The 24062-nt window shown below is 44.6% G+C and overlaps 1 protein-coding gene across 1 annotated transcript in view; it reads left to right on the plus strand.

Annotated features, from left to right (window-relative positions):
- SVEP1 (sushi, von Willebrand factor type A, EGF and pentraxin domain containing 1) overlaps positions 1 to 24062 on the plus strand; it is a 169625-nt gene that overhangs the window by 130550 nt on the left and 15013 nt on the right. Inside the window, exons 39-47 of the mRNA XM_065549724.1 lie at positions 8 to 233; positions 1333 to 1488; positions 5217 to 5280; positions 6722 to 6895; positions 7777 to 7950; positions 10406 to 10579; positions 11783 to 11959; positions 12551 to 12721; positions 22153 to 22248. Coding sequence (XP_065405796.1) covers positions 8 to 233; positions 1333 to 1488; positions 5217 to 5280; positions 6722 to 6895; positions 7777 to 7950; positions 10406 to 10579; positions 11783 to 11959; positions 12551 to 12721; positions 22153 to 22248 — 1412 coding nt within the window. The remainder of the gene's footprint in view (positions 1 to 7; positions 234 to 1332; positions 1489 to 5216; positions 5281 to 6721; positions 6896 to 7776; positions 7951 to 10405; positions 10580 to 11782; positions 11960 to 12550; positions 12722 to 22152; positions 22249 to 24062) is intronic.

Below are 24062 nucleotides of genomic sequence, written 5' to 3' on the forward strand. Positions count from 1 at the left end.
ATTGCAGATGTCTGGAGGGCTATGTGATGGAAACAGAAATGGATACATGCACTTGTCAGGAAGACGGACACTGGTTTCCTAAGAGCATTTCCTGTTGCCTCAGAAAATGTCCCGTGCCCACAAATCTAACCAATGTAATTATTTCTGGTGATGAGTTTACTGTGAATAAGAGCATCACTTTATCATGCTCAGAAGGCTACACTTTGTCAGGAGCAAGCACATCTATATGCCAGGTAAAGAGCATTGGCCTTTTCTTTTTTTAAAGGTGCAGATCACTATCCTTGGAGGTGTGCACTCATCTGTGGGTAGAATGTGGCCCTGCTTCCTGATTGTACACAATACAGGTTTAATGCACTGTAAAATATACAGCAGGTCCTGCTCCTCCCTTAAGAAAAAAACACAGGCTTCCAGATTTGGGAAACAGTCCTCTCCTCTTACTACTTAACCATAGTACTGAACTGTGACTAAATGTTCTTTTTCACTCACTTTATTCTGTTTTAACTCTTAATTCTGTTTCAGCTCCCACTGAAATTAATGGGGATCATTCAGCTTAATCCTTTGACACCTTTAAAAACCTCAGGCCTTGTATTTGTAAAAAACAAACCTCTTCAGCTATGTGGCCAATAATACCTCAGGCCTCGATCCTGCAAGTATCTACCCATCTGTTTAACTTCAGGCTTGGGAGAAGACCCATTAGAGACAGGGAGACCACTCACGTGAGCCAAGTTCAGCATGGGAATGTGCGTGTGTAAGATCAGGGCCTTCCAGAGTTAAAACTGGAAGAATTTATAAACTCTCCCTGCTTGTGCTATTTTTTGTATTTCTGTTGAGTCAGTTTGCAGGGGTCCGTTCGCTCCTGCTTTCCATCCCACAACAGACAAAAACTTAACATAAAAATGTAAACGGGTGAGAAAAACAATTCTACTCCCCTCTGTTTGCTGAACAGTTCTTTGGGTATTCGGATGCATAGCTGAAGCTGTTGACTGATACATTGGAGAGGCAACATTGTTGTCTAGGGGTTAGAGTATTGGCTTAGGAGTCTACAGGCTGGGTTCTATTCCAGGTTCGGTCACTGATCTGCTGTGCGACTTTGAGCAATTCTTTTCACACCTCTCTGAGCTTCTGTTTCCCCTTCTGCCCTTTCTCTGTAAGTGCCTCTATGCGAGTGTGCAAAGCTCGCACAATGGGTCCCCAGTCTAGGTTGGGCCTCTGAATGTTACATTACTGCAAATAATAATAAATGAGAATTATTGCCCATCTCTGTACTAGTAAAGCTCTCTCCCACATGTTTTCTGATGTTCTCATTTAATAGTTATTTCTCTTGCTTTTTAGCACAATGGCAGCTGGGTGCCATCATTTTCTGATGATATCTGTGTTCCTGTGTCTTGTGGGAAACCAGAAACCCCAGAACATGGAACTGTGCTTGGTGCTAGTTACAGCTACAAGAATGCGGTTCTTTATCAATGCAATGCTGGCTATGAATTACAAGTAAGTCAACTGAATCCACAGTATATGTACCAATACTATTAAGATTAACCCTTGTATTATCATCTTTATTGTTCTTGCTTATCCTCTTTGTTTAGTAGAATGTATTAACTTCTGCTGAACATTTATGCCTTTTTCTTGCTGTTGCTATTGCCTATAGAATGATGCACATATAGATGGGGCTGTACAAAACACTACAAAAGACCACTACCCTTTCTTGACCAGGTTGCAATTCAGATAAATATAAAATACAGGTCAGCAATTCATATGCAAAAAGTGGGTGGAGGGAGGGAAGAGATTTGTAAGAAGAGAAGGTGGTTTGGGCCCTTAGCAAATGCAGCTCTTTTTTTAAAATCAGTGGATTCTATTAAAGCGTTGCAAAGAGAAACCAGAACGGAGAGTTACTGTCTCACCCTTTGATCTACTGAATGTAAGCATAGACTTATTTCCCAGATTCCTCAACCCCAGCTCAGTTCAGCACTCCTGCTATGACTCCATGGCTCCCTCAGTGTACCTTCCACCTGACTATCTCAAAGCACTTCACAAACATTAGTGATCTCAGCCTCAGATAGTCCTGGGATGTAGATAAATAGTATCTCGGTTTTACAGATAAGGAAAAAGACGTTGAAGCAGCTTGCTTAGATTTACTTCGGGGCAGGGCAGGGAGCACAGTCCAGTGCTTCTGGCTCTGTCCTGTGCTTTTATAATTAGCCCATACTGTCTTAACAAAGTAACAGTTAGTGAGAAAATAATAGCAAGTCATAACCTATCACAAGTTAGAAAACTTACGTCTTTCTGATTTTTCCATAAATTATGAAAAGTGGCCTTTTAACCTTGTCAGATCCTGCACTGAGCCTGGGAGGTGTTGTGGTGGTATTGTGAGGAACAGGGATGGTAAGGTAGGGAACAGTTCTGAAACAGAAAATACTTAGATTGTGAACTTTGTGAGGCAGTGACCTTTTCGTTGCTCTGTGTTTGTACAGCGCCTAGCACAGAGGGGTCCTGGTCCTAGGCTTTACTGCAATGCAAAAAAGAATAATGAAAATAATACAGTATTTAAATCAGCCTGCTAGGACTCAATCCTGCAAGGTGCTGAACATTCTGGTCCTTCCCCAGGCAAATATTTATGCACATGTTTTACTTCAAGGATGTAAATAGTCTCATTGACCTGGAGAAGATAGACAAGCTCACCTTAATTACTCTCGTTACAGTTGGTATGGCAACACCCATTTTTTCATGATCTCTTTGTATATATATCTTCCTACTGTATTTTCCATTGCATTCATCCGATGAAGTGGGTTTTAGCCCATGAAAGCTTATGCTCAAATAAATTTGTTAGTCTCTAAGGTGCCACAAGGACTCCTCGTTCTTTTTGCTAATACAGACTAACATGGCTACCACTCTGAATCTTGTGAATCTGTTCAAGATATTGTGAGGCTAGCAAAAAAAAAGGAACCCTGCAATAACAACATGTGTATATATTGAAGGCATATTTTATGGTGGTAGCTGGATCAAACTGCAGTAATGGACTGATTTTAGGACAGAGGCTACCTCTCTGTCAGAGACAGAAGAAACCCAGTGTAAAATTCTTCCAAATGAAAAATAGTACTGCTCCTAGACATTATTTCACCTACGCCCCCTAGTGGAGTCTTGTCTCCCTGCTGTTAAAACAGAAGTCCCCTACACTCCTCTGAAATGCTCTGCCGTGGCCTAATGCCCTAAGTACAAGCATACTTTAAAGTAAACACCTGCTCTTGGTAATAGGTGCTCTTCATATGGACATAACTAGTGAAAGAAATAAAACCCAAACTTAGAAGTTAGACTTAATGTCCTGGGACCAAAGAGACAGTTTAATTGCCTTGTCCTGAAGAAGTGCTCGTAACTATTAGAGTGTACTACAATATGTAGGCAAGAGGACAAGAGACATCGCCTAGAACATGTGAGTGGGATGGGATAGAAATAAAGTATTATTTAATTGAGAGCTCACCTCTGCCCAGCTGCTTTTGAAAGGAGTAAGTTAGGCCATTTTTCCTGAACTACAAAATGAGTATTGGAGTGAGGACCCATCTGAACCTTCTTGGAAACAGGTGAGACTCTGCTGGCAAGGAGAATGCAGAATGGTCTTAGATTCCCAACCCTGTGTTTAGAGCACAAAGACCACAGGATTGGGAATCAAGAGATTTAGATTCTCACTTTAGCTCTCCCACTGACTTCCTGTGTCGCCGCGGGCAAGTCATTTGACCTCTCTGTTCTTCAGTTTCCACCGCTGCCATTTCCCTTCTTCACATGAGTGCTGGCCTGCTAACTGTGTCAATGTTTGTGGAATGCTGCTACAGTGATAAACACCATTGGAATGCTTATAAACAATTACAGACACAATCTCGGTCAGTGCTTTTTTATTAAAGACCCTAACCAGAGCTGTGTGGGCCAAAATCTGCTCTCAGTTACAAATGCAAATCTGGATTAATTCCACTGGAGTCACTCCCAATTTATGCTGATAGAAGTATGCCCCAAGTTCCTAGTGACTGACTGAACTCACAGGGTCTGATTTTCCCCTCACATGTTCTGGTTTTACACCAGTGTGGTTCCATCAACTTCAATGGAGTTACTCCTGATTTACACAAATATGAGTGAAAATGGGAGAGAAGCAGGTGCAATGACTACACTGTGGGACAGATTCTCATCACAGCTGCACTGATGTAAACCAGGAGAAAGTCCACTGGAGTCAATAGAGTAGCACAGATGTAAAATGAGGTGTATGTGAGCAGAGACTCAGGCCCACCAACTTGGCAATTTTACTCTCCTGTTTTGTTTCTTTCACCATAAATAACCTCTACAGAGCAGGACACGATCCACTGCTCTGAGCATGTGACTGTGAGAGGTCAGACACTAAATCCTGATCTTGTCTTTGACGTTGACGCACTCTACGGATTTGAGAAAGACACTTATCCTCTGCCTCTGTTTCCCCCAGCCGTACAATGGAGATTCTGACCTGGCTCTAGGGGGTCTTGTGAGAGTTAATTAGTGAACATTTGTAAAGTGCTTTGAAGATGAAAAGTGCTTTAAAAGTGCTAAGTAGTATTTTGTAATTATTAGATGTGACAGTAAGAAACCCAGGAATCTAAGTGCATGCTGCCCCTTCTCATCTACCAAGGTTTGAACCCCGGAACGTGCATGGGATGCTCCTCTCATTGGATTTCACTGCTTCTTTCTGTGGGAACTATATTTGATTCCACCCTAAATCCTGCATTCTCACCCAGTTTGTGGTTGGTGGTGCTATTGATGCAACATCAGCTGATCTAACTTCCTCTCTCCAGGACTGAGAATGTCATGGTTTTGGGCACATTTATTTTTTCCCATTGAGGACAATGACACACTAGTGCAAGCATAGAGTATCCAAGGGGTCGCATCAAAGCACAAAGATTTTAAAGCAACCTTTCTCTCCATCTGTCCTTTTCTGAACTCAAAATCTGTCGCGGATGTTAGGCAAGTTTTAGGACAGAATTCTGCTCTGACGTTCGGCTAGTGGATCTTAGTTCCAACATTCTGCTCTCCCTCAGTACATGGATTTCTGTAGGAGGGAACATGTACAGAGGGATAGCAGAATAAAGGAGTCACGATTGGTCATGAAAAAATGAGAGCAGCTTTGATTCTCTTCTCCTGCAGTGGAGTAATGACACAATCCTAACGATTTTATGCTGTTTCATGATCCTTTTCCTTTTGTCTAATAGGGTGATGCAGAACATATCTGCCAAGGAAACAAACTATGGAGTGGAGCAGCACCAGTGTGCAGAAGTGAGTTCTAAATTAATTTGTTGTATGTCTAGTGTGGCTTGGGAGTATTTTTATAGGGCAGATAAGGACTAATGTTCAGTTTGCTTTGTCTATTACTTAAACTGCACATAAAACTTTAATGTGAATATTATGACACATCTTGCAAAATTGCTATCATCTGAAGATAATGTTATTAAATAAACTGCAACACATACTTTTTTTTTTTCCTCCAAGAAAACAGCACTTCTGGACAAAGCTTTTCAAAGGGTGATTTTTGGTGCCTTAATTTTTGGGTTCCCAACCTGAGACACCTTAAAGGGTTTGTTTGGGTGATGGGACCTGGTTGTTATATTTTGACACCTCCTCTCTGCTGTTTAACTGAGTGAAGCTTTGGGTACCTATTATTTAACTGTGCGACCAGGCTAGGGCCCTTTCTAAAACTCCAAGAAAAAGATATCCTATCACAGATAGGAAGGCTAGTGTGCTTGGATAAAGCTTGGGTTAAACGTAACCAGAAACTGTTCCGTTTAAGGGCACGCCCCAAATTTAAACACTTTTACCATTTAGGGCAACATTCAGGGCTGTTGCTGACCTCCGAGTCACATGAAGTCAATGGGAATGGTGGGGGCTCAGCTGTCTGAAAATTAGGTACTTAATGTCTTTCATTTACAAAGGTTATGTCTACATTACTGAGCCTGTGTCGGCATAGCAGTTGTACCTACCGTAGTGCAGCTATGGGGCTGTCAATTAGTCGCCGTTAACTCAAAGCGATTAGCGCAAAACAAATTAACTAGATTTAAAAAATTAGTCGCGATTAATCACGGTTTTAATCGCACGGTTAACCAATAATAAAATACCAGGTGAAATATATTATAAATATTGGTGGATGTTTTTCTACATTTAGACACAGCATCCACCAACAGAAGGAGTTTGTCTGGTAGTGGAGGAAAATCACCTCCCGAACAGTGTTCGCTACATCAACTCTGCCATCAGCATAGCTGTGTCAATGCTGGGGGTTTTGTTGGCATAGCTATATTAGACAAAGGGGTGGGTTTTTTCACATCCCTGACTGATGTAGCTATACTGACATAACTTTTAAGTGTAAACCAACCCTGAGACACTTACCCTGAATCATGATTTTGCTTTTTGTTTTCCTTTCCAAGTTTAACATCATTAATATGGCTGTAAAGATATTTTCTAATGCCTTCGGCTAAAGCCAACCTACATCAGATTTGTTTTTAGGGGTGCGTGGCAAGCCCCAGACAGCATTCTGGGCTAGCTGTTATAGGATGTCTTTTCTAGTGAATGGAATAATCTGGGAATATTTGCATACGTACTGCATATATGAAAATTGCGTTTCCTCCATTCTAACTGCTCTTCCGGAAGATTGAGAAGGGGTTGTGACTGAGACAGGCAGTTGGTAAAGGCATCTGATTAAAACAACATATTTTCTGTGGTATAGGGATCTCCTGTGGACCACCAGAATCGATAGAGAACGGATCTGTTCATGGGGAGGAGTTCCTATTTGGGGATGAAGTTCTCTACAGCTGTAATCGAGGCTTTGAACTACAGGGACCCAGCCGAAGAATCTGTCACGTTAACAGGCGGTGGAGTCCCTCAGCCCCTTCGTGCGTGCGTAAGTACAGATCAGAGCGAGATGAGTGCCATTCTAGAGCAGGGCTAGGGGTAAAAAGCCATTGGTGGTTTACACAAGCGCTCCCACCAATGGAGCTGCACCAGCAGTAGTGCATTGGTGGGAAATATCAGGAAAAATGCCAGTGCAGACAAGGCCTAAGTGAGCAGTTACAGTTCGCATTTCCTCTTTGACTCTGATGGAGGCTTTAGTCTGCAAGATGCTGCAGCAAATTCTCCACCCAGTTGCATATTGAAATGGCATGACTTGGGGTTGCACTGGGATAAATGATGGGAAAGCTTGGCCTGAATTTTATTGTATCATGGAATATGGGTCTTGAATTATCACACTGCAGTGATTTGTCGTAAGGGTGCCAGTGCTGACCCAGCTGGTGTGAGCAACTCAAATCACTGCAATCTGATTGTTTTGCTGTCAGAGCAGTGAGGTGTGACTTATTTTGGGGTGGAGGACAAAGTAGATATCATTGCTTTGTGCATTTCATAAATGTATCCTAGGGGCGTTATAGCCTTTTGCAAGGAATTCTGTCCAGCCTTCCTCTCTCGCTTTTTACTCCTCTATCTCCACGTTGTGCTGCTGCAATGTGTGCTAATTTCTAGGTCCCCTTTCCACTTTATCTCTGTACAAAATGAGGAGTGAGAGCCTGTCTCTAATGCTGCCCCATCTATCTGTGATTCTGTCCCTCTGAGACATTGAGTCACATTTCTTTATATCTTGCTTTTCCGGCCTCCGTTTCCTCCCCTTCATCCTCCTTTAACTCGTTTTGTGAAGTAGGGCATGATACAGTGTACAAAAGAGAAGAAATAAAAACAAACAGCTTTGTATAAATACTGTAAAGATTATAAACTCAAAGACTTCTCTTCTAGGGATAACTTGTGAGCCACATCCCTCTATAGAAAATGCAGTGTCCGTGGCCTCAGGAAGTGCTTACAGAAGTAACGTTACCTATGTATGCAAGTTTGGATACCATCTCATTGGGCCCCAGAATATCACATGTCTTGCCAATGGGACCTGGAGTAAACCCCTCCCATCATGTGAAGGTAACTGTTAAATTTTATGCCCCAGTACGTATTGATCTAGGAAAAGCAATCATTATCGTTCTTGTTGGCATACCAATATGTATATCCTACAGCCAGAGAATCAAACCTCTTTCTGGAAATGTTCTTCCATGGAGCAATGAAGTGCAGTAGTTCTTTTTATATTACTATTAACTGGCATCCAATCAGCTAAAAGTATTACAGGAAATGGTTCCTAGAGGGGAGAGTTATTATTAAGACCAGAAGGCTTATCAGACAGAAAGGATATTCCTTTAGGGTCTGAATCTGCAAGGTACCATAATAGCTTTATAAACATCAATGAGAGCTAAGGGCACTCACCATTTTAACAAAGACTGTGGACAATGAGAACAAATGCCTTTTCTCCCAGTGGCTCAGAAAATCCATATGAAGAGCCATTTTTAATTATTATTTATTTTTTATTATTTTAGCCAGGTTGGCACCTCGTAGTAAGAACTTCAAAATAATTGTCACAACAAATTTCTCTCTCTCTCTCTCACACACACACACACACACACACACACACACACACACACACACACACTTCTGCAAATTACTCAACTCAAAGGGTGCTTAAATATGTCCTGTTATTCCTGCCCCAAACCAGAATACATTTTAAGCATGGATTGTTTGTGTTTATAACCAGGAGGCAGAGCTGTCAACAAAAAGGCAGAACAAGTAATTGACAAGATCCCAAATATGTATGCACATCCAGTGTTTTCCCCTCCAATGACACTGGCCAAAATCAACATACATGGGAGTAGATTAAACAGAAGTACATTATAAACTTTATAATGTGCATTAAACGTTAAATATTAACTTTCCCCTTTCCGTGCTCCTCTTTTCCTCGGAAAAGCCCCTCTGTGTTTTCTGGCCCCTTTGTGTCCTTAGCGCCTTCTCATGACAGACGCACCCTTGAGCTCAGTTCTTGCCCCAACACTTCTTTTCATTCAGTTCCTGCCCCTGACACAGATACCCTTTGTCCTCTGTACTGGGCCCTAGCACCCTTCATTTACAGCCCCCTTTACTCTCATTATTTGCTGTTGACATCCTCATTCACCCTCCCCGCCTGTGAAGTGGAAATTCTCTACATCCAGCCTCTCACACAGATTTAGGGAGGATCTGACCCCTTCACGTGGGTGCGGAGCGGCACAGAGAGGCCACCTGGCGTACACAGGGCAGAGGAGATGAGAGGGGGAGGTGTCAGCAGCGCAGCCAGGCAGCAAGGGCAGCTGTGCTAACTGACCCCCTTGATGCCTTTCCACACCCAGCGGCACAATCCCCAGGGGTCAGTGCCACCAACAGGACTGCGAGTTTCACTTGGCTGCCAAGGCTGATGGTGTCCCACTCAGACAGGTGTGGGACTGCTCTCCCCAGAGCCAGGGAAACAGCAGCACCTGGAGGGTACGCCTTCAGGGCATGCCAGTGACCCCCTTCCGTGTGAAGGGGCAGGGCCCAGAGATCACTTCACAGCCCCACTGCAGGCAGGTAATCCAGAGGCACAGGAGGTAGGACCTTTAGCTCATTGGCAGGTGGAAAAGATATTCAGATGCCGCATTAACAACCATCCATCACACAGATCTCAAGGGTAGCGAGTTGCGGAGCATATTGTGATAATTTGGCCTGGGGTCTGGATGACCCACATCAGAAAGAAAAGATCAAAGGCATCTAGCCAGATGCAGATGAACGAGGTGTTTCTGCCCCCACCATCTGAGAATGCAAGAACAATGCAAGACAAAGGGTGGGCATGGCCCCTCAGTAACAGAGTAGATATTACTGTATCCACATCTCTACGTGCTCTCTCCTGCCTGTCAGCTGGCATTACCTCGGTCTTATGTGGTTTAAGGTCCCATCAACTTGCTCTTGTCCAAGCCTCTAGCTCCTCTAGTCTCTCAGGTAGCAAGGAAACTGCACCATCTGAATCAATTGGAAGACAAAACATAGGGCTGCCTGTCATTTGAGTAGTGATGGCAGTGCAGCCCAGATCATCTGACTGCTTCTCCTTCTGGCTTTGTGCAATTTGGAATACAGGAATTGTCACACCCCATCAGACCAGTGATACCTCTAGTCCAGTATCCGGTCTGATGGTGGCGAGTACCAGCTGCTGCAGAGGCAGAACATTACTCTCTGGGATCTCTCTACGTGGAAAGAAAGGAACCACTGAAGCTCAATCCCCTTCAACTAACCGGTGTCCAAAGCCTCATGGCCAACCTTGTTAAACTCTCTGTGATCTTGTTAAAAACATGCCTGGCTATTTGCCCTTTCTCCATCAGTAGAGCAACAACCCAACTATATTTTCTTTCCGGCGCTACTGATTTTTCTGTTAACACGTATTATGTTTTATTGTTCTCCGGTTGCTATTATAAACACTGCATCACTATATCAAAGAATAAAGTGGGGGCCTAATATAGTTTAAATGAATGAATTTACTTCCTTGCAGAGACCAGATGCGAAGCTCTGGTTTCCTTGGCGAATGGGAAGGCACTGTATGAAAATAACACAGTTGGCAGCAGAGCAGCATATTACTGTGACAGAGGATACAGCTTGGAAGGGGAACCCATAGCAGAGTGCACGGGAACTGGAAGCTGGAGTCACCCAATCCCGCTGTGCAAACGTGAGTGTTTGCTCTTTAAGGAAGATTTCTAAGCATTAAAGGACAAATTCTGCTCTTTGTTTAAACCATTGTTAATTGAGAGTAAATCCATTGGCTTCAATAGAGCTAACCCAGCTTCATACTGGTGTGACTGAGCAGAATTGGTCAAGTTCAAAATCAAATACATTTGCATATCCCAGTTTTTCCTCACTTAGTGAAGTTCTGTAACTTAAGTGAAACTTTCCTTACATAGCGAAATTTAATCTTCCGCTATTCTGCGGTGTTGGGAGACACCTGTGTGCATGGTGAAGAACTGAATAGTCCTGAGGCACATTAAATATAACATCTGCCTACAGATGTTTGTGAAATTGAGAGAGTAAACTGTTCAGCAGCAGGTGACTTTATTTGGAAAAGGGCTTTAAATGGATTGAAATCTGCCCCTCTGCCCCCCATATAACCTTATTTGGCTGTAACTGATCTTAGATCTGTCTTGCGTTGCACTAGCTGGATCATCTCATTTTTTTAAATAAGAGACCAATGTGTCTTTAGCTTCATAGAAGCAGCTTCCCCTCTGCTGTTGTACTGAATCCTTGTCATATTTGTCACGCGACTCGTCCTATTGAAATCAATGGAAATGCTCCCATGAGGAAGGCCAGGAATTTAGCCCAAAATTACAGTGTGCAGGAACAATAGGTGACCTGTAAACTCTGTTGAATATTAATACTCTTCACTGTGTGAACCTTTAGGGACAGATTTCCTGGCACTCTGCCGCTTCTCTACACTGTTCCGGTGCCACTAAGCCGCTGTAAATCCAACTGAACCCAAAGGGTCTGCTTCTCGTTTACACGAAAACCTCTTTACTTTACTCTAGCAGTGCAGGGGGATCTTAAAGCAATGTAAATTACATTGACATCCTCTTCAATACCTGCTTCTACTGCCAGGGGGAAATCCTGAGCCCACTGAAGTCAAGGGGAGCTTTGCCATTGGTTTCAGCCGAACGTGGTGTAAAGTAACATTAGTGTAAAAGAGAATCAGGCCTGTTATCTTTATTTCATGACCTCAAGCCTCACAGTTTTACACCTGTTTAAAGGTGAAACTGGGGAGCAATCAATCCATTCATTCATTCTGCTGGTTTTGCAATTTGATGATGAAAAGAGGGAGAGAGTTTGCAGACATGCTTTACAAATATTTTTTCTCCCCTCCCCCCCCCAAACACTTGAACAGCAAATCCTTGTCCTGTGCCTTTCATAATCCCAGAGAATGCTCGCCTGTCTGAGACAGAATTTTATGTCGGCCAGAAAGTATCGATCAAGTGCAGGGAGGGCTATCAACTTAAAGGGCAAGCTGCAATGACCTGTAACCCTGACGAGACTTGGACACCAGCGAGAGCTAAATGTGAAAGTAAGTGTACAAACTGAATTCACGGCAGACGTTGTGAGAAGCTGGCTGGGAGATGCCCCGTGTTCTTATAACCCTCCGGCTTATTTCTCTGTTGGTGGGCAGCCCTAACAAGAAGGCCTAATGTCACTCTCTTCTACTTACAACCTTTAAGCACCAGTATGTAAGCCATTGCCCCTGGCTGGCAGTTGGAGGGGAGTGGGGGGAATGTCTTCAAACTGGCTGCCAGGCACATTATACACATTCGCTGTTTGATTCGCTCTGCACAATGTTGTGTCTGCTACAATGAAGCCCTATCTCCTGGTCGCCCCCTTTCTCTGTTCCCCACCATGCCCAGTTTCCCCCTTCTCACCAGGACTAAGTTTGGTGCTAGTGCAGAGGTCTCTTTTCATTGCTAGACACCGTGTGCATTTCTCTGCACCACGCAAAAGCCTCTCTCTGCAGAGCTTTCCTCCCCACACTCCTCTTGGCAGCACTCAGCATCCTGCAGGCTCGCACCCTAACCAGACAGGGACATTACGTACCGTATTGTCAACAAGTTCCCAGATGCTGCAGCTCATCAGCCCATTGTGGCTTCTTCTCATTTTTCTTTAGAAATTTCTTGTGGGCCCCCTGCTCACATCGAAAACGCCTTGGCCCGTGGTACCTTTTATCAGTATGGAGACATGATCACCTACTCGTGCTACAGCGGGTACATGCTGGAGGGGTCCCTGAGAACTGTGTGTTTAGAAAATGGAACCTGGACAAAACCTCCTACCTGCAAAGGTAAGAGTCGTTTTTTTAACTGTGTGCTGGTGCTTTTCCTAACCTGCTGTACAAACACACAAGGAGAAATTCCCATATGACTTCACTGTAGCCACAACTTAACCCGTTGCACGTAAAGTACAAACTCACGCCCTTTCTGCTTTAAAATAAACAAACACCCAAACAAACAAACAAATAGACTAACTTAAACCTTCTCCCTAACCTTGGCTGCTTCTGGGGTTCCTCTTTCAAGGACTGCATATCTCGTACCCTAGATCAGCGTTTCTCAAATGCGGCCACCAGGGCCTTTTCTTGCGGCCACAGCCTCCTCAGCTGTGATGGGGGGGGAAGCAGTGACCCCTCCGGAGATACAAATTGCTGGAGGTGTAGGCAGCTGGTGAATTCCACACTTTCCCGGGGGCTGGAGCAGCAGGCTTTGGTGGCTTCAGATTCCATCCCCGCGGTACCAGGCTCTGGTTCCAGGCTCTGTCCCCAGGCTCATCACCCCCACCATCCTCTCTGGGCCCCACTGCCTCCCTCCCCATCCAGGGCTTAATTTGTCCCAGGGCTTGCCAGGGCTGAGTAAGTAAGTCTGCTGTGAAAAGTGATATTAACAAACATACAAATATCACTTTTCACAGCAGCAGACTTACTAGCTAGCAAGTTTTTTTTTTTAAAAAGCAACCAAAAAAAGCAAAAGAAACAACAACAAAAAGACAAGAACATGCAAAGCACCTTATTTATGTTTCTGTTCTGTTTAGTTCCACTAAAGAATAGAGACCACTGTACATTATTTTTATTACTGAATCTGAAAAAATCCTACATAAATAAATTACAATGATTTGGACATGTCTAGGTGCATATTTATTTGTTTTTCCTAAAATTAATTACGTATTTTAGGAAAAATTGTCAGCGCGGCCACCAGCAAGAGTTGGTAGCCGCACTCTGAGACCACCAAAAAATGTGTTGTGATAACTCCTGCCCTAGATCCCCTCTCTCCAGAGAGTCAGTCACACATCAGTTATAATTAGCAGGGGGAACAAGTTTCCTACCACTATGAATCTACAGGATACACTTAATCCTTTCCCAGGTGGAACAACACGTGCTAAACAAATACTACCAGCCTGTTACATTCGGATACTTAAAGAAATTTAGCTTTTTACTATTAAGGCAGAGCACTGCAGGAAAGGAAGGTGGCTGATACAACTGGTGCTTATTCCATCATTGTTGTTTAGCTTCTGCGTGTTGCTGAAAACAACTGTCTGCAGTAAGATGTGCAGAGATAAACTGATACAGCTGTACTGAAGTAATGCACACTGAGCACGGAGGAAGCATCACAGCATCTGTGTTGGCCAGTTTAAGTACAGAACTGTAAGGACTAGATGGGGATTTTAGAAAAATCCCCAAGATTTGATTGACAAATGGGCATGTATTTGCATAGCTGCATTTGCATGCAAATATACCCTAATTGTAGCATATATGAAAGTTAGTATTTAAACACCTATGCACCCATTTGCACAACAGTTGCAGTGATTAATCTTGCATACATGGGTGCACAAACTCACATATTTTGCATGTAGACCTAGAGTCTGTGTGTGTCTGTTTCTTGCTCCCTCTCTATTTTTAAACCTGTCCCTAAATGGTGGAGAAGTGATCTTGAAGATAAAGACCGGATAGTCCATTCAGGATCACAGAGCTATCAGTGGGAATTCTTGTCAGTAAGTGTGTGTGTGTGTTAGATATATATGTGTATACAATAAAAACATACATACATTAAGAAGTACGTCACCATTAAAAAGCTAGCTTTTACCAGAAATAATTACAAAGTGGTACGTGAGATGGCACGGTTCTTCCCTTTATTTAGAAGAGGAAATAACTGCATTGTGGCTATTAGCAAATGTTGATACTTTATTGGCAATCACTGTGCTTGTGTGGGTATGTATTTATGTCTAGCACTAAGTATATATAAACTACAGGGGCGGCTCTAGGTTTTTTGCCGCCCCAAGCACAGCAGGCAGGCTGCCTTCGGGAGGTCCACTGATCCTGCGGATTCGGCGTACCCGCCGCCGAATTGCCGCCAAATCCGCAGACCTCCTGCAGGCACGCCGCCGAAGGCAGCTTGACTGCCACCCTCGCAGGGACCGGCAGGGCGCCCCTGGCGGGTTGCCGCCCCAGGCACGCGCTTTGAGCCGCCGCTGATAAACTACTACAGTATGACGTAGCGGTATAGAATCATAGAAGAATAGGACTGGAAGGGACCTTGAAAGGTCATTGAGTCCAGTCCCCTGCCTTCACAGCAGGACCAAGTACTGCCCCTGACAGATTTTTGCCCTAGATCCCTAAATGGCCCCCTCAAGGATTGAGCTCACAACCCTGGGTTTAGCTAGGCCAATGCTCAAACCACTGAGCTATAGGAGTTACATACTTCCCTTCGCTGAGGAAGTGCGTCCTGAGCTTTGGAGACTTCCCAGTTGAAATCCCAGACAAGCCCCCACTTGTAATGCCAACAGACAGGGGTGGCATGTTTGTAGAAATTTTGGTGGTGCCCAGAACCTGCCCAAACTTCGTCCCCCCAAACTCCGCCCCCCACCTGCCCAAAGCTCTGGGAGGGAGTTTGGGGGTGGAAGGGGTGCAGAGGGATGGGGTGCAGGGGTGAGGGCTGTGGGGTGTGGCTGCAGATGAGGGGTTTGGAGTGTGGGAGGGGCTCGGGCAAAGGGTTGAGGGTGCAGTGGGGGGTGAAAGCTCTGACTGGGGGTGTGGGCTCTGGGGTGGGGCAGAGCTGGGGATGAGTTTGGGGTGCAGGCAGGTTGCTCCGGGACAGGGGACAGAGAGGAGGACTCCCCCCAGCCCTTTTCCTGCCGGCAGCAGCAAGCTCTGGGGAAGGAGCCCCCCTTTCCTTTCCCCCCCAGCAGCACATTCACCCCCACCACTGTCACTGCATGTGCTCCTAGGGCCCCTCTCAGGTCCAGGAATCTCCCTCGCCTCCCCCGTGGTGGGTGCCGGGGGTGCTGCGTGCACCTCCTCCCCTGCTGTTGCCCCTGACTGTAGTCTCACTTGGGGTGAGGGATGGGGCTGCCTCCTTGCCCAGTATGGGGCAGGAACGGTGACTGCGGGCAGGGGGGGGTCCCCTGTACTGCTGGAGGGTCCCATTGGAAAAGGGAAGGGTCTGAGGGGGAAGGGCAGTCTCAGAGTCAGTCTGCCCTGGCAGTGGAGATGGGGGGCACTAGGACCCTGTGGCAGCAGTTGCTGCCGGGAGGCAGCACAGGGAAGAGACAGGGACACTGCCCCAGGGGGCCAGTGAAAGGCGAGGGGGGGGGGGCGAGGGCAGCAAGTCGGGGCCAGGGGACACTCAGGGAAGGTGTGGGGCGGGAGCTGCAGCTGGGGCCGGGTGCGGGGGGGTCACCCAGCCCCAAGTATTGCTGGAGCTGGGCTCCTGGCTCTGAATATTGCTGGTGCCCGAGCACCCCGTGGATATGGAACTCGCCGCCTATGCCAATAGACCCTGATCATCGGGGAGCAGGATTGAACCTCTGGAGCTTAGTGCATGAGCCTCTACTGCATGAGCTAAAAGCCAACTGGCTGTTAGCTTTGGCTGTAGAGCAGACTCATTTTATATCTCTCTCTATACGTGGTTTCAGTGCCACTAGATGGGACAGAACACCACACCCAGAAGGTGTGTGGGTTACACAAGCGCTCCTGCATCAGAGGGAAGAATGGTTTTGTTGCTAATGTAGTGGTTTGGGACACCAGAGACGTGACTTCAGTTCCAGCTCTTCCTATGAGACCTTACGTAACTTAATTCCCCATCTATAAAATCTTCCTCCCCACCCTTTTCTGTTTTGACTGCAAGCACTTTGGGGCAGGGATTCTGTACAATGCCTAAAGCAATGGGGCCTCAACTTCTGCTGTGACTTCTAGTCACTAATATAATACAAAAACTATTGTCAATGATGGTGAATCTTATGAGTAAAGGCCCTTGAAAGGTCAAGTTGCCCTGCTCTCCAATAATGGTTTGCCATGGTCACCCTAGATAGAGCACTTTGACAAGGTCCAAATCTAAAAGGTTTGTGACTTCTTAGCACTTTACAGATTTAAAAAGCCACTCCTGGGCTTCCATGTATATCACAATGCTGCCTTGTGATAGCAATGGAGCACCATCACAGTTGCTAGAGTGGAGGGCCCAGCAGCAAAGTGAAGATGAAGGTGACTTTTCCAAGGTGCTTTACGTGACTTAGGAGCCCAAGTCCTATTAAAAGACAGACTCTCAATATTTTTGAGAATTTTTCCCACTATCACTTTAACACTCATTGTGGACATGAGGATGTAGAAGTGATCTCTGTGTGAGGTTTCTGGAATTAGTTAGACATCGACTAGCAAAGGTGTTTTGGGTAAGTTTGTGGTGTTAACATCTGACTGTTGATCTGTCATAAAAGCTTTGGGTTCTAGCCTGATTATAGTGTAGCGCTGCAAGTTGTTATTACTCTTCATTCCTCTTTAACATTTGCTATTTAAACACAGCCCTCAAGTGTGTTAAGGCTTTAGAGATGTCTGATAAGGCAGGTCCTTACCACAAAAGAGCTTACAGCCCGAGGGCCTGATTCTGCATTCTACTACCAAATGTGCAGCCTGATCCAGAGGCCCTTGCGAGTCAACAGGGCACTTTGCATTGGCTTGAATAGGCTTTTGATGAGTCTCATGGCACTTACTACCCATAATTAGTCTCACTGAAGTTGCTGGGACTATTCATAGTCATAAGCACTATGGGTAACATTTTCAAAAAGGCCTCAGCGCCTTAGAAGTCTACAGTGCATTTTCAAAAGTGGCATTGGCCTGAGGAGCCAGAGACCTCGTCTACCCTGAAAAATTAAATCAATCTAGCTATGTCATCACTCGGGGATGTGAAAAATTTCACACCCTGTGCGATGTAGTTAGGTCAACCTAATCCCTGCTGTAGATGCAGCTAGGTCTTCTGTTGACCTAGCTACAGCCTCTCGGCGAGGTGAACTAACTACAACAACGGAGAAACCCCTTCTCTGGATGTACAAAGCATCTACCCTACTGTTCTACAGTGGCACAGCTCCATCACCATGGCTGTGTGGCGTAGACACGGCCTCGGTCTCATTGAAAGCCAAAGGATGAGGAAAGGGATGTAATATAACAAAAACAGCTATTAAACAATTCCGGCGGACACGCAGTTTGTTAGTTCCATGATTCTGCTTTCATTTTGCCTTATATTTATAAATGTTAATGGTTCTAATATAATGTAAACCATATACATTCCGACATTTTAAAAAATTAAAGCCTAGAAGTCCTGCTCCAGAAGAACATGGATCTCTATTGCTCACTGTTTAGCAATCCCCAGCCTCTTAGCTTTCCTTCCCTCCCTTCTCCAAATACCAGTGGCTTGAGGTGGCCTTGGAGATGAAGGGGTTAATATACTAACGCACAAAGCGCTATCCCAGACCTGGCAACTCTAGATATTAATGCAGTATGTTAATAATTTCCCGCCTCCTTCCCCTAAAACAAGAATAAAAAGGACCAAAGATATTCATGAGAGAAAAGGCCTATGTTTCCCTGATATATGTGAAAGTGATCTTTTAGAACTGCTTTATAAACAAGGCTGAATATTTTCCTAACAAAAGGCCTACACAGTATCTAAGGCTTTGTGATCTACATCAGAAGCAACATGAAAACAACCAGCATAATGAATCATGTAGCTTTTGACACCAGTGGTTAGTTATTAATGTCCCAAGCCTGCAAGAAATGTCTAACCCAACTAAACAAAGTAATTAATGTGAATATTATAATTAAAAAATACAGACTGTGTAGTAATTGGGCGAGCACAGCTGCGCTTGTCTGAACTGTATCTAGTTAAAGATCACACTCCTGATTCCGATCTCCGTGACATTGGTGTAGATCTGGAGTAACTCCATTGAACTCAGTCAAGTTACAGCAGCATAAGCTAATGCGAGTGAGATCATATTCAAGCTCCCAGTTGGGAAACCAGCGACAGTATCCATGGAGCTTACGATCTGCCCACCACCAAACGTAGGACAAAGAGCCAGTGTGAGAGCCAAAAGAAGAACCGTAGGGCACGGCACGTCGTTTTAAAGGACATAGGCTGAATTTCCTGAGCAAAAAACAGTGATCTGTATCTTTTGTTTTTCTCTCCAGCATTTCCCATGTAACTAATTTGCAAGAAAAAAATGAGAACACCAAAAATGTGTGGTTTAGAGCTTCCTTTGGCTCTAAAGCAAAGGAATTCTTTCAAAAAGGTAGTTGAGAGCTATAGTTGTAGTCTGTTCCATTCTACTCTGGGTCTTGTACCATGCTCGTCACTGTAGTATCTCTTACTTTCTGTAGCCTATAAAATTTTGCCCTTACATATCACTTTTGATTAGCAATAGTTAAGGCTAAGATTTTGTCACACATACTTTTAGTAAAATTCACGGACAGGGCACGGGCAACAAAGAAAAATTCACGGAAGCCCGTGCCCTATCCATGACTTTTGCTAAAAATATGCATGACAAAATGGGGAGCTGTGGGAGTCCCCACATCACCCCTGGGGGCCAGGCTTGGAGTTGTGGGACACCCCAGGCGCCCGCGGCAGCTCCCGGGCACCCCAGCCGCCTGTGTCGGCTCCAAGCTCCCGGGTGCCCCGCCCAACTGTCTGTGGCAGCTCTGAGCTCATGGACGCCCTGCTGCCCACGGCTGCCTGCAGCGGCTCTGAGCTCCCAGAGCACCCGGGGCACTCCCTCCCCTGCCTGTGGTGGCTGGTAGCTCGGGGCCCCGCAGTTTTCAGCCACCACAGGTGGGCTCAAGTCACAGAGGTCTCGGGTAGTCACAGATTCCGTGATTTCTGTGACAAAATGGTAGCCCTAGCAATAGAAGTAATACTGATTGTATCAGAGGATTTCAGTGCACTTTCTAAAACTCAGGTTTTGCAATTTGTTATCCCAGTTTCACAGATCATAACATTACTGGGAGTCACCAGATAGCATTGTTACAGATCATTTGACTAATTCTGCTTCACTGACTGGATACGGAGTTGTAGCATGGAGAAACGTTGTGTTTCTTTTTTAAAAGCTGTGCAGTGAATTTGGCCCCCTCTGCACAAGACTTTTGGACTGGGCTCATCCCAGGGTGCAGAGCTACTGCCAAACAGCTTGTTCCCAGCCAGCTAACAAAAACACTACGTGGTGTCAAATCTGAGGCAAACAGAGGGTAAGTGGCTTGCTCAAGGTCACATGGAAAGTCTGTGGCAGAGCTGAGAAGAGAAGCCAGAAGCCCAGTTCTCCTCTTATTTACATAGCTTTACACCAGTATAACTCCTTTGACTTCAATGGAGTTAATCCTCATTTACATCCGTGTGAGAGGAGAGGATGTTACGTCTTCTAACATCCAGTCCCATCTCTGAAGCTCAAGACTGCCTTTCTCTTCTCTTGCCTGCTCTACTGTTCAATGATCTCCACGGCCATAGGCACACGGTCTCTCATTCCCTGGAGCTATATATAACAAGTGCACATAGGAATAATACTGTCTTATTCTTCATATAGAATTTCACAACCAGGGCTGGCCACAGGAACAAGAAAAGCAAACCTACTTGTGGCCCTGATTTGCAGAGCTTACCTGAGGCAATGCATACCAAACAAGCTCTGTATTTCACAGACCAACTTTATCTCTTTTTCCAGTGGCAGAGTAGGGACACATCTCACAGCCAACTCTTGCTGGTAGTTTGGGACTCCTGGTAGCATAAAGCCAGCCTTGTTTAGGTCAGCCGATTTTATTTATCTACTCATACGATATATACCTGGGACATCACTCAGGCGAAGTCTGGATCACAAGCCGTTTCGAAGCTTTACACTTAAGATACAATCCTTAAAAATTTTTGCCCCAGCTTTTAAATGGCTTTTGTTTAAGCTTCCTCGTAATAGTACTATAACTTAACTAGTATTCAGAAAAACGAGGTTGCCTATTATTTGACAATAATATACACATAGTGGTGAATCACTGTGGTGGTGTTCACTTTCTTAGAACTACAGCTGTGTATTACGAGATCCCAGACTATGCAAAACTCTGATTCAGGTTTCTTCAGAAATGCAACAGGCAGTTCAGGCTTTGACTCAAAAGCTTTACAACCTTCGGCCCAGTTTCAGGGGAATCCAAACAGGGGGGCTGGAACAATTTGTGTAGTGGGGGTGCTGAGAGCCATTGAACCAAACTGTAAACCCTGCATAAAATAGAAACCACTTCAAGCCAGGGGGTGCAGCAGCACCCCTAGTTTCCACACCTGTGAATCCAAGCTATGATTTCACATTGAAACTGTAAAACTTGCAGCAAAATCTAGTTAAACGTGGCTATTTCACTGGTAGTTTTGGATTGGTTCAAACATGCAACTTATAAGTATTTTAAGGTTCATCATATTTAGACTACTAATGAACCAGATCTGGGGCTCTCTCAACCCTAAACCTACATTTCACTTGCCCTAATAACTGTTAAATAAGAGAGACATTTACAATTCATTGTGTGTTTATAATTGCCACTAATTAAAATGTCTTGTGATTCTTTATTTGTATTGTAGTAATACCCAGAGGCCTTGATCTAAGATTGGGGCCCCACTATGGTATGCACTGTTCACACACATGATAAAAACAGTCTCTGCCCTGGAGAACTTACCGTCTAAGTGACTTATATTTACTTTGTTCCACAGTTTTGCAAACCGCGGTGTTTGTAAATAAACAGATACATAGTACAGTGTTACCACAGATTATCACAAAGTACTCTTCAGTCTTTTGTGGTGTTAATGCAATAAATCATTGATGCTGCTATTCTGTTTTCTCTTATTTTAATGACAGAAGGTAGATTATACCTGACAGCTTTGCCTTGTTTTTATGCCAAGACTGAGGAAAGGAAACTTGATTTTATCTTTCCCCATGTCTTGGACTTAATTTTTTTTACAGGAGTGAGGGGATGGGGAACTACAGTATTTGGTTTTTGTTTTATGAAACAAGAAGGAAAATTCAAGTGAGAGACATCTTGCAAAATTGTCAAAAAAAATTACCAGCTTCGGCAAAAAAATTACTCGCCCATTCTTACCATGATAATGACAGTAGAAAAAAATATTTTATTCACCTTTCAAAAATCATATTTGACCCAGACAATTGAGCAAGTAAAATTTTGCAAGGCTGGTTGGTTGAACACCTCAGTATAAATATAATAATTTAAAATAATTGCAGTCATTAATAACTTGAGCAAGTCATCCATTAGAGGGCAGTATTATACACACACAAGCACACTACATACTCTGCAATCAAGGCAAAGCTTGTCTTTGAGTTTTGCTGAATTCATTTGTCTTAATAACAAGGACTGGGTAAGATGCAGAGCTCTGGGCAGAACACTTTCTGAATATTAACTGACCCATGTCTTGACTGGATTGTGTTATTATTTTCCAGCCATTTGTCGATTCCCGTGTCAGAACGGCGGAGTCTGTGAGCGACCAAACGCATGCTCCTGTCCAGAAGGCTGGATGGGCCGTCTCTGCGAAGAGCGTATGTACATCATCTCACAATGTAGCTTGAAGATATGCAGTAGATAAGAGATGTGGATTTACAGGATGTCACAATGGATGTGCTGGACAATTATTGACTTAAAGTTTCAAAATGGCAAAGGCCATAACCTATTCTGTTTAGCAAATTAGATATGGACTGCAACAGAGGACATAGAATCATAGAAGATTAGGGTTGGAAGAGACCTCAGGAGGTCATCTAGTCCAACCCCCTGCTCAAAGCAGGACCAACACCAACTAAATCATCCCAGCCAGGGCTTTGTCAAGCTGGGCCTTAAAAACCTCTAGGAATGGAGATTCCACCATCTCCCTAGGTAACCCATTCCAGTGCTTCACCACTGTGAAATAGTGCTTCCTAATAGCCAAATGATCTTGCTCGGTCGTGTGGAATAAAAGTGTTCCAAACAGAAAACAGCATAGTGCTAATGTAGATCCGGAGGACAGATCTACACACAAACGTGCACTGGTTTAGTTGAACCAATGGAAAGCCCTATGTGCACAGTCTCTGGTTCTGGTTCCAGAAGGTCTTATTTCAGTTTAATTTAAACCTTCCTAGTAAAGGGAAATATGCCTGGTCCAAACCAAAATAAGTATGTCCACATAACCTTTTGCACCAGTTTAACTACATTGGTTATGACATTAAACCAACGCAAGTCTGCGTGCAAACAAGCCCTAATATACTGACAGTTACTTAGCAACCACAACTCTAACTGAGTTCTTTGAAGTTGTGAGGGCCCAGCACCTGTCCAGATCAGCCCCTAGGTCATGAAAGTTCATCTTGTCACTGGAGGAAATTTTGGACCTAATTCTTCAGTATCTTGCAGCTGGTGTAGTCATATACACCTGTGAAAAATAGGTTTAAAATTCTGCCATTCTGATTGGGTTGCAGCAAAAACCCAGTTTGCTCTGATTTTAATTAGGTGTAAATGACTACACGAGGCAGTGGAGCTATGCCTCCTTTATTTATGTCTGCAGTAGGCAATGGAAAGCTGGCACTGGTTGAAAGAAAGAAGTCAATCACGTCTCCTCTCTTTGCTCCACTCCTCTTGAACAGGATATCCTGGCCACACTGCCTAGGCTAGCAAACACATGGGATTTTCCATGCCTTCCTTCTCACAAATGTTGTTATTCCCCAATCTCTCCCTTACCCAGCAAGTGCAGTGTGGCACATTCCCTTCTGTCAGAAAGATGGACAAGTGTCTCCCTTAGTCAGTCAGTCACAGAAGCTGTGCCTGGCAGAGGTGAAGTAGATAAAAATCTGTAACGCACTCAGTTTTGTCCACATCCTGTGAGGAAAAGTTTGGCTTAGGACTTAAAAGTTGGACCTGTTTTAAGAAAAACACTTTTCGGTTCCTAGGAATTTAATTGCACATCATCCTGGAGACTAAACAGCTTGGGGCATCTGAACAGGCTTTCACCTTTTGAACTCTGGTTCGGTTCTAGTATTGGTTGGCTATAGCTGAAATCCCTGTTTGTGATTAGATGTAACCGGGAACCGCACCATTAATTGTCATGTTTGTTGGCAGTCTCAGCAGAGAGACTAAGTATCGAATGGCCATGGAGACTCTTACAAGGCCACATTACTCAGCACAGGCGCTGACTTTCCAATCCGATCCCCGGCTCTGCCCCAGGCCCTGCCCCCCACTCCACCCATTCCCCCATCCCCACCCCACCTTGCCCCACCTCTTCCCACCCCATTTCGCCTCCCCCAGAACCTCTTGCAGCCACAAAACAGCTGATCGCAGGAGGCACAGGGAGGGAGGGAGAGGCTGATAGGGGGCTGCCAGTGGGTGCTCA

The sequence above is a fragment of the Chrysemys picta genome, chromosome 6 (genome assembly GCF_011386835.1).
Source record: "Chrysemys picta bellii isolate R12L10 chromosome 6, ASM1138683v2, whole genome shotgun sequence".
NCBI classification, from domain to species: Eukaryota; Metazoa; Chordata; order Testudines; family Emydidae; genus Chrysemys; species Chrysemys picta.